The sequence below is a fragment of the Emiliania huxleyi genome, assembly GCF_000372725.1.
Source record: "Emiliania huxleyi CCMP1516 unplaced genomic scaffold EMIHUscaffold_1114, whole genome shotgun sequence".
Classification (NCBI taxonomy): Eukaryota; Haptophyta; order Isochrysidales; family Noelaerhabdaceae; genus Emiliania; species Emiliania huxleyi.
In genome coordinates this window covers 1,563-11,104 of record NW_005201708.1, presented here as the reverse complement: position 1 = coordinate 11,104, position 9,542 = coordinate 1,563, and the positions used below count along the sequence as shown (strand labels likewise).

At 66.4% G+C, this 9,542-nt stretch overlaps 4 protein-coding genes across 4 annotated transcripts in view; 2 read left to right on the top strand and 2 right to left on the bottom strand.

Annotated features, from left to right (window-relative positions):
• Positions 1-1,798: 1,798 nt before the first annotated feature.
• Positions 1,799-2,939, bottom strand: EMIHUDRAFT_460410 (hypothetical protein). The gene is made up of 2 exons (XM_005791517.1): positions 2,195-2,939; positions 1,799-2,081 (listed from the first exon to the last, which is right to left on the bottom strand). The coding sequence occupies exons 1-2, from the start codon at positions 2,837-2,839 to the stop codon at positions 1,980-1,982; spliced, it is 747 nt and encodes a 248-aa protein (XP_005791574.1). The 5' UTR covers positions 2,840-2,939; the 3' UTR covers positions 1,799-1,979.
• Positions 2,940-3,176: 237 nt separating this feature from the next.
• EMIHUDRAFT_460409 (hypothetical protein) lies at positions 3,177-4,669 on the top strand (the record flags this gene model as incomplete). Its single annotated transcript, XM_005791516.1, has 4 exons — positions 3,177-3,687; positions 3,757-4,320; positions 4,401-4,581; positions 4,656-4,669. Exons 1-4 carry the CDS (start codon positions 3,385-3,387, stop codon positions 4,667-4,669), a joined length of 1,062 nt encoding a protein of 353 aa, XP_005791573.1. The 5' UTR covers positions 3,177-3,384.
• A 947-nt stretch (positions 4,670-5,616) lies between these two features.
• EMIHUDRAFT_251493 (hypothetical protein) lies at positions 5,617-6,114 on the bottom strand (the record flags this gene model as incomplete). The annotated part of the gene is made up of 1 exon (XM_005791515.1): positions 5,617-6,114. The coding sequence occupies one exon, from the start codon at positions 6,112-6,114 to the stop codon at positions 5,617-5,619; it is 498 nt and encodes a 165-aa protein (XP_005791572.1).
• Positions 6,115-8,612: 2,498 nt separating this feature from the next.
• The window catches only part of EMIHUDRAFT_460408 (hypothetical protein), a gene marked incomplete at both ends in the record, with an annotated part of 2,475 nt that continues 1,545 nt past the window's right edge, over positions 8,613-9,542 (top strand). Inside the window, 2 exons of the mRNA XM_005791514.1 lie at positions 8,613-8,675; positions 8,755-8,928. Coding sequence (XP_005791571.1) covers positions 8,613-8,675; positions 8,755-8,928 — 237 coding nt within the window. The remainder of the gene's footprint in view (positions 8,676-8,754; positions 8,929-9,542) is intronic.

The window sequence follows — 9,542 nt, the reverse complement described above, 5'->3', positions numbered from 1 at the left end:
TATGTGTGTGTGTGTGCGCGCGCGAGGTGTTTGCGCGGAGGAGGGTGTGTGAGGAGTGACGAGAGCGGCGCGGAGGACAACTCGCCGTCTTGGAGGAGTCCGCATGGAAGGCCAGGCTGTTGACGGAGAGGGAGAGCCACGCGCGCCGCCAAGCCGCGTCGTCGCGGCGCGGGGTGGGCGCGGCCTCCTCCTCCGCCTCGAGCAGCTCCGCCTCCACCACCCTCACCCATCCAGCCAGCGGAGAGACCAGCTCCACCCGCGTAGGAGGCGAGAAAGTGCCTGCCCTCGCCTTGGGCTTGGCGCCGCGTGAGGCAGCTTGGCCGGCACCGCGTCGAGAGGAGGCGGTGGAACTGCCCTGGCTCGGTGAGGCGCCTCCCTGGACCGCCGGGTGCGACAGGAGCATGTCGGGTCCGCCGTTGTCCGAGCGCATTGCACCGACAATCGACCCGGCGGCCATTGAGCCATAGTAGCCCGCTGGAACTGCTGGCCGCTCTTCCTTCCGGCCGCCGGGGGGGCGTCGCCGCCCAGGCATGTTTATCTCGGTTGTCGGTGCCCAGGCTTGCTGCTAATCACGGCAGCGGCGACAGATCACTGCCGCACACCGCGCTGCGGCTGAAATGAAGAAAGCCAGGCCGGGGAGTAGGAGGCGGAAAACAACAAGAAACCACGACTATCGATTTGGGCTCGGCAGCTTGTCAGCCCTCAGCCGAAGCTGGGGCCGGTCCCGTAGCCGAGAGAGCCCGCGCCGATCGGAGTTCGACGCGGTCGGGGGGGCCTGCGGAGAGGCCAGCGAGGTGGCGATCGCTGTATGTACTTCATGGCGCCCTCAAAAGTCACAAAGTGGGGCTGGCTGACTCGCCAGAGGTCGATACTCTGGACGACCCATAGGAGATGCCACGAATGCCTGAAGGAGAGGGAGGCGAGGCCAGAGGCAGGCTCAGCTGCTTTCGGGTGATCTCGCTTTGGTGGCTGAAGGACCCGATGGTCCTGTCACATTCGCGTTCCGAGTCGTGGGGGTAGAAGAATTCGAGGTAGAATCGAGTCAACACTTCCTTGTAGCACAGCGGACCGCCAGGCTCGCCGGCAGCAACCGCAGGGAGGCAGCATATGAGGCACCAGTCTTCTGGAGAGCTCAACAGCTGCGGCCGCGATGGCAGAGTCGGCCGCGGTTCGAGCGAGCAGCTTTTGGCTGCGGGATTGAATCGCGGAAGGCTCATGCCCTCGCTGAGCGACGCGGGTCGCGCGGCGCGCGCGTGTGCGAAATGCGACAACAGACGACAGACGACAGACGCCTGAGCGCCGAACGACTGAACGACCGTCGCCGCAATCGCCACCGCCGCCATCTTGACGAGCAGCGCGAGCGCGCTCGTCTCGGCGGCCAGCCGTCGCGGGCCGGGCCGAGCCCGGCCTCGACCGGCCGCGCCGCCGCAGCACAGGCCGGGACCGGGAGGCCCGAGCAAATAAATAAATAAATAAAACGCACACCTCTACTGTGAGAATGGGTAAAAAGGAACAGGTCCCCGCCCTTGCGATCTTTGTGCAGGGTTCTTTGTGGGTGTGGTCGGCGGCTAGCCGGGGTCGTCCTCCCGATGGGGGACTAGCACTAGCCGTCTTCCACATGGTCCCTCGGGTGGGGTCCCTGGACCCTGCTGCTCCCGCTAAGCATAAGGAGCAGCCCGGTTCTTGTGTTAGCTTGTACCTTGTTTCTTCTTTCTTGACTTCGTACACCTCGAGCTCGACAGCGGTGTGCTCGGGCCTCGGCCGAAAGTGGGCGTACATCGCGCGTCCCGAGGCCTTTCAAAAGATGGCCCGCCGGCCACTCTTCAGCTCCACAAAACTGCAACATCAGGATACAGGAATCCGAGAAGAGACAGTGTCGTGACCGGACGGCGAAGGCGGACGGGCACGGGCCGCGGACATAAAACTGGGGAGTGGGGACAGCGGCGACGAAAACGCGCGACCCGGGGCGATACCGCTCATCACTTTCCCTGAACCAATCGCTTGGCATACTCGACGTCCTTCTTTAACGAAGCGAGCGCCCCCTCCGTGCTCATCGCCTCGCGGCCTCGAAGACCAGGTGCCTAGGAAAAAGGGAACTTCGCGCTCAAGTATCGGCCCCAACTGACAGGTTTGGAGAGGTGCTGGGTGTGTGTGGAGGAGAGGGGGAGTGCGGTGAGGGTAATAGCGTCATCACCTCGGATGAGACGGCGCCGCTCGCGAACCGCCACTCGTCGCCGCGCCGCACGAAGCGGGTCCGCTCGTAGGTGACCACCGCGGGCGCAGCCGAGTTCTTGGTGGCGAGGTGGAACTCGTTGTCCATCCAAACCTCGCCGCCGTCCTCGCCTGGCTCCTCCTCTCCCACACCGAGACTCGAAAGAGCAAAGTCGAAATTGTCAAACATCGACGTCTTGTGGAGCTTCTTGGCCCATTTGATGCGGTCCTTCATGTGGTCCGGGTTCGACTGGTCCGTGCTCTCCATTATGTAGAGCGGCAGCCGGTAGGCAAAGGCGCTCCAGCGGGCCTGCAGGCATCTCGTCGCTGTTTCGGCTCGTGCCTCTCCGGCGTGATACGGCCGGCAGCAATTGGCGTACGCAACGCCCGAGCCACACGCGCAGGGCTTGTCAAAGTCCTTGGGAAGGCGGTTTCCGAAGCCACGGACGACCTCCTCCAGCGTCGGAGGGGCCTTCTTTGGCGCTCCGAAGCCAGCCATCTCTGCCGGCGGCTTTGCGCAGCGGCAGCCGCGGGCTGCGCCGCGGCTGAGCGGGAGCGCGCCGCGGCTCGGCGGGAGCACCACGCTGCCGGGCGCGAGCGCCACGGCTAGGGTCACAACGAGCAGCATATTAGCTGTCGGTGGGAGCGCCTCGGCCTGGCCGTAGAAGCTGCCCTCGGCCGACCACTTGTCGCTGTCGTTGCCAGTGGCACGCGAGTGCAGCGAAAAGCACGTGTGGCTGCGCACCCGAGAAAAGAAAGAAAAAAGCAAACTCCAAGGCAGGGATGGGAGGACGTCAAGCCGCGACAGGGATTTTAAGGAGAGGAGTGTGGTGCTAGCCGCCGCCCACCCTCGGGCGTCTACCACTTCCTATCTCTTGATTTGCCAACAATATACCTAAAACCACTTCCTATCTCTCACCCGAGAAAAAAAACATTGGCCCAAAGGCGGCCGCCATCGTCTCTCACTCTCTCGAGCGGACATCGTGGCGGCTTCGCACTCCGCAGCCGACATCGCAGCCGCGCCCGCCGGTGTGGGAGAGGAGGAGCCACCAGCCACGAGCCGGCACCGACGCGGCGGCCGAGCCGCTGCCGGAGGTCCTCGAGTGGGTTCTGACCCGGCTCGCCGACCAGCCCGCCGTCCTGGCTCGGGCGCGAGCGCTCGCGCGCCAGCAGATGGCGCCGCACGAGGCGGCGATGGGCTCGGCGGCGCCCTCCGAGGCGATCGCGTATGGCCTGCTCACGCCGGGCGAGGCCGGCGTCGCGAGCGTTGACGAGCGCCTCGCGGCTTGCGCCTCGAGGCACCTGCTGCTCGAGCTCGGCCAGGCCTGCTCGATGCTGCGGCGCGAGGCGGACGCCGTGCGCATCTTTCGCGCGCTCTCTCACGCCTTTGCAGCGGGCGGGGCGTCGCGAGCCGCGGCCGCCGCCGAGCACCCCGTCCTCGCCGACGACGCGCGGGCTCGCCTCTTCGAGCGGGAGGTGTACACGCACTGGGGCGCGGCCGCGGCGCGGCTCGGAGGGCGCGCCGAGGAGCGGCGAGTCTACCAGCTGGCGATGGAGCGCGGGCTGTGGCGGTCTACACTGCAGCGGCCGCTGGAGCACTACGCGCGCTCGCTGACGGCGCGTCCCTTCTGGGAGGCGTCCGAGCTCCCCGAGGCTGCGGCGCTGCAGCGCGCCTTCCCCGCCATCCTCGCCGAGTGCAACGCGCTGCTCGCGCGGCGCGGCGGTGCGTTTGCGCCGTACCGGTCGAGGGTGGTGGCGGCCGGCGGCGCGTGGTCCGACGTGCAGCTCTTCGGCGGGTGCCGTGCGGACGCGGAGCACTGCGCCGCCTGCCCGCGCACCGCCGCGGCCATCGCGGCGCAGCCGCGCCTCAACAGCGTCGTGCACGGCTCGCACTTCTTCTCGCGGCTGGCGGCGGGGACGCACCTCGAGGCGCACTGCGGCCCGTCCAACTACCGGCTGCGCTGCCACCTGGGCCTGGTGGTCCCGGCCGGCGCGCGCATCCGCGTGGGCGAGGAGGTGCGCGAGTGGCGCGCGGGCGAGTGCCTCGTCTTCGACGACTCGTACGAGCACGAGGCGCGGCGCGCTCCCTCCCGCCCCGCCCCCGTGCCCGTGCACGCGCCTCCTCGCCCCTGCCCCTCCGACACCCTTTAGCAGGCAGCGGCGAGCGGGCGACCCCCGCCCCTCGGCAGGTGTGGCACAGCGGCGACACCGACCGCGTCGTCCTCATCTGCGACTTGTGGCACCCGGAGGTCGACCTCGAGAAGCACGTCCGCCCGTCCCTCGCGCCGGCGCAGCGCGAGGCGCTCGCCGCGGCGGAGGCAGGCGGCATGTTTTGCGAGTATATGGGACACGATGTCTCAAATATGAGGGGTTTTGACTCCTACCGGCTCCTGACGCTATTCCTGGCAGCTCTTATGACCAGGATCAGTAGTGCTATGATACAGGGTGCCCATGCTAGCGCAGGAGCTGCCACACTCGCCCGGACCGTCCCCTTCTGGGGCCGGTTCCGCAGCCCGCGAGAGCCGACAGCGGGGCCGTGCCGCGGGTGCCTACTGCCGAGTGCCACAAACACTGCGCCGTCCCGCCATCACCTACAGGCTGTCTTGTGTGATGGTTGGGATGTCCAAACGCCACCATCTTGGCTCTTGCGACCTCAAACCCTCGAGCTGTATGGGTGGTCCTGACGTCGACAGACGCCCGATGACCACGGTGAAGCTGAGCCGGAACGCGTCGACAAGTCTCGCCTGAGCCCGTGGCGGTCGCCGGCTGGGTCGCTGTGCACGGGCCGGTACCTCAGGCGTCACCTCCGCAGCCTCAGGTCTCACACTCCATCACCTCCGCCAGGACGCCGTCGGTGGCACGCTCGGCGGCGACTTTGTGGCAGCCCCACAGCGAGCGCGGCGTCGAGCCTAATCGGTCTGGTCGGTCGGCCGCACTCACTGGGTGCCAGGGAGTGCGGCCGACACTCGAGCGGTGCTTCCTGGCAGCGCGCGCCGGCTGTGGGGCTGCCACAAACTCGAGACACGCTTTTTTGGGACATTTTCGACGCTTTTGTCCCATATACTCGCAAAACATGCCAGGCCGCCACCTCCCCGTGCAGCGGCGGGTGTACTCCACGGGCGCCTCGGTAGTGCGGCGAGGCGACTGAGCCGCTTTCCTTCTTGCATGCAAAACCAAAAGAATTCCGAGATACGACACACACACGACAGCCCACACGCGCACAGTCGCACACACGGGCCACCGCAGGCACACGGCGCGCGCGGGGGGGCGGTGTGCGCGTCTCGCCGGCCCCCGATCACGCCGACGCTGTTCTCCGGCGTCCGGGCGCTCAAAGAGTCTCCTAAGCACACCCACTTTGCGCATGTGTCAACCCCTGAAACCGACGCAAGAGCAAAACGCGCGCGTTCAGGTCCCGTCCATGGTCCATGCAGGAGGCCACGATGATCTCGGCAGCAGCAAGCTGGCGCTAAGCGTCAAACACACACCCAGGAGCACGCCCAGCAAGCAGGGCACGATGCAGCTCGCGAAGCCACGCCTTCGAGACGACGGCTCTGACGGCGAGACGCTGGCCGCGGCGGCCGCCGCATACGCGTCTGATGCCGCCGCCTCTGCGGCCGCCGCCCTCTCGAGCCGCTCGCGCTCGGCCGAGCGCTCCACAATCTCTGTCTTCGCCTCTGCGGGCACCACGGTCGCCGCGGCGCGAGCAGCCGCCTGGCCGTGTTCCGGGCCGGCAGCCATGAGCGCCCGCAGCGTCTTGGTCAGCTCCGCTTGGAGCGAGGTGACCTTGCGCCTCGCCTGCGCCAGCTCGGCCAGCGCCGCGTCGCGCTCGCGGCGAAGGCGAATTTGGCTGCCGCCGTCGGGTGCGGCCTCGGCCGGTTCGTGGAGCCGACCGAATGATCTCATTGTACGGCGCCGTTCACAGCCTTCTTATTGAGAAGAAAATACGTCCTATGGCGCTGTGCGCTGGTCTGTGAGAGGTTCACAGCCTTGTTATTGAGAAGAAAATACCTCCTATGTTCACAGACCTTGTTATTGAGAAGGAAATACCTCGTATGGCGCTGCGCGCTGGTCTATGAGGTTGAGGTGCGAGCCCTGGAGGCCCTGGGAATGGGGGGAGACTACCCAGTACCCACAGGCCTTGAACATTGCGCTCAGCGTATGGACCACTTGTTCGATGTCCCGCGTTCACAGCCTTGAAGAAGAGAGAACTGTGTGTGCCACATTTCTTGTTGGCTTCTAAAAATCTCTCTCTCTCAGCTTTGTTATTGAGAAGAAAATACTGTCCCGTTTTGCTGTTCACAGCTAGGGACGGCCTCTGCGGCAAAGTCAAACCACCCCACCTCCCACCGGCCACCTCCCTCCCACAGGCAAACCTTCGGCTCCCGCTCAGAGGCTCGCCGCGCCCGTGCGGCGCGCCGAGGCGGCGCCGAGGCCGGCGCCTTGCACCCGGCCCGCGGCCGGCACCGCCTCGCCCCACAACTGACCGCCCTGCGGCCCCTGCGCAGGCGTACCACAGCGTCGCTCAAAAAGCGACGCCGGGTGTGGGCTGCTCCCTTGACCCGTCACCCGCCGCGCCCTCGCCCGGCCGCCTCACCGCTCACGGAGGCTGCTCGCCGCCGCCGCCGCGCGTCCCGCGCCGCCACGCATGCCCCTTGCCCTGACGCGCGCGCTCTGCAGCGGCGCAGAGCGCGCGTCCCTGGCACAGACGGAGCAGCGACCGCTGCAGCGGCCGCGCCAGCGGTCGCTGCTCCGCCCCCCAGTCGCGCGCGCCGCGCGCGCGCTGCCGCCGCCGCCGCCGCCGCCGCCCCCTCCTCGCCGTCTTCCCCACCCTACCCTCTGTTGCGCGCGCCGCGCCGCCGCGCTGCGCGCCCCCGCCCCCGCCCCCGCCCCCGCCCCCGCCCCCGCTCCCACGCGCCCCTTCCCCGGTAGGTGTGCGTAGAAAGTGGAACCAATCGAGAGGTGGCAGAAGCCGCCGTGTGTGACACATATTGCGGCACGTGAGAGTGAGACAGAGCCCCGGCAGCGGCCAGCGCGGCGCGCGCGCCGCGCAGCGCGGCCAGCGCAACAGGCGTTTCAAACAGCAAACGGGACGGCCTGCGCAGCCTCTAACTATAGAGTGGCTGGCCCTGGAGATGGGGAGGGGCTACTCGCGGGCCTATGAAGGCACGCAGACGCAGACGCACGCGCGAGGGGGGTCATGAAGGAGGAGTGCACGAGTGTTCCACACGCATGTTGCGAGAGCTAGCAGTTCCCAGTTGTTGATGTTCTGCCCTTCTGCGCTCTTCGCCACAGACGACGGCGCGCTGCGAGCTCAGCCGACCCACCCTCGCGGTTCGCGTCAGGCTACAGACAGGCGCACGATCTCAACCGAGGGGGCCGCTCGCCTCGCGCCGCGACGTGCGAGCAAATCAGCCGTTCACGTCCGGCGTTACCCAGTCCAACGAACTTCGCTTCAGCGTTTCGGGCGCGAAAGAAGAAATTCGTCAAGCATTGCATATGTGTATATGTGTATGAAGATGTGTTTGGTATTGCTAACTCTCTCTCTGTCTCTCTCTAAAGAACACAACCCGGGCCCCAACGAGTTGTCACCCAGAGCTATGACACAGAAATCGAGAACGGGCAAGGGAGCGTCCGCCGTGGCGATGTCGTTCACAATCACAAAGCTATCTCTCCTACCCCGCAGTGATCTGTGATCTGGGAGGGTCCGCCCGCAGTTACCACCTGTGCTGGCGGCGAGGACGCGAATCCACGACCATTGATTTGCGGCCATTGGCAACGGCCAGACCGCTCGCGCTTATATAATAAAAGGCTGATCGGCTAGGGACGAGCGGTCTACCATCGTTACTGGGCTGACTGGCAAAAAGAGGAGTGGTCACATATCCGGATGAGGCGCAGCGTGTGAGGCAGAGCACACACACTCATGAACTACTGTATATACGGCGTCCCACACAGGAGGGGGGGGGATATCTCGGCGTCTCTGCTGAGAGCTCGAAGGGGGGACAAGAGCTCCGGCAGCTCCGCGGCGTGAAACGCAACGCCGTTGGCGTTGCCGCCACTCTTCATGCAGTGCACGACGCAAGGCCGAAATCCTCAACGGAACCTGAAAATGGTGATGCTTTACGCACACGTTGGATCCTCGACGACGGCGATTTGGAGACCCCCACTACTGGCCGAGAGGACATTGAGGGTAAGCGTAGAACTCCGAACAGTGGGGTTTGTGCATCCGGAGCCGGTCGTGTGTACCCTAAGACCTCTCCGAACAGTGGGGTTTGTGCATCCGGAGCCGGTCCCACCAGTGTACCCTGAGAACTGCCGTAGTTGGCGAAGCGTCCGCACGGAGGACCATTGTTGTAGTGGGCCACTCCACCGCTGTTTTCAGGCCAGCCTGATGAAGTGCTGCAATGGCAGTCAACATCCCCATCTTGGCCCGCAATCGAATCGATCATATCGCCTACCTTGACCCGGTAGCAGTGGCTCAAATAACTTGGGCTATAATCGTTTTTCCACAATTCGGCCACACTCCTCGCGGCAGTCCTCGGACAGGCGCCGCTGGCCACGGCAGCTGCTTCCACTCCCCCTGCCCCGCCGCCAACGTCCACGGCCGAGGCCTCGGCGGCCGCGGCCGGGACGCCAGCGAGATGCGACGACACCTTGGCGGGGGCCGCGTCGAAGCGGGAGAAAGCGAACGGCGTCTCTAAGGCAGGCGACCTCGTACAGGTTTGTTTGCCTCTCTGTCGACGCGCAACACGCCCTCATTGGCGTCCCACACAAGGGGACACAACGTCGGCGTCTCTGCTGAGAGGTGGAGCTCCGGAAGGGCAGAAAGAAAGACATATGGCGTCCCACAGCACATCGGGCCGAGGGGGGTAACAAAGCACAGGGGAACTAGGCAACCTCGGCTTTGGAGCTGCGGGCGTTCCCCTCACGATCCGCCTACCTTTGCTACGCTTTGTTGATCGCCTTGTGCGCCCCGCCCGCCCCTGCCCCGCGCCCCGTGCCGCGGCCCCGCCCCGCCCGCGCCCGCGCGCTGCGGCCGCCGTCGCCCCGCCCGCGAGAAGCTCTCACCCCGCACCTCTCCGCCCCGTCCGGCGCCCGCAGAAAGTGCCAACATGCCAGCTACTCTTGAGTCGATTGAGGCCGAGATCGCCACCCTGTGCGCGCCGCCGCCCTGCCCCGCCCGCCCCCCGCGCACGCCCCGCCGCGCGCCACCCGGTCGCTGCCCCTCCACACCCTTCCCGACCTCCGCCGGCACTCTGCGCGCTCAGGCACGAGACGCTCGAGTCGCAGGGCCTCAACTCGCGCGGCGTCACCGACATCTTTGGCCGCAAGTT

What these genes read in the sequence shown, in the direction of transcription:
- EMIHUDRAFT_460410 (XM_005791517.1), bottom strand. Translation starts at nt 2,839, where the DNA reads ATGCTGCTCGTTGTGACCCTAGCCGTGGCGCTCGCGCCCGGCAGCGTG. An exon ending in GCGGCGCCGTCTCATCCGAG is followed by an intron (nt 2,082 to 2,194) that starts GTGATGACGCTA and finishes CCTTTTTCCTAG; the next exon opens with GCACCTGGTCTTCGAGGCCG.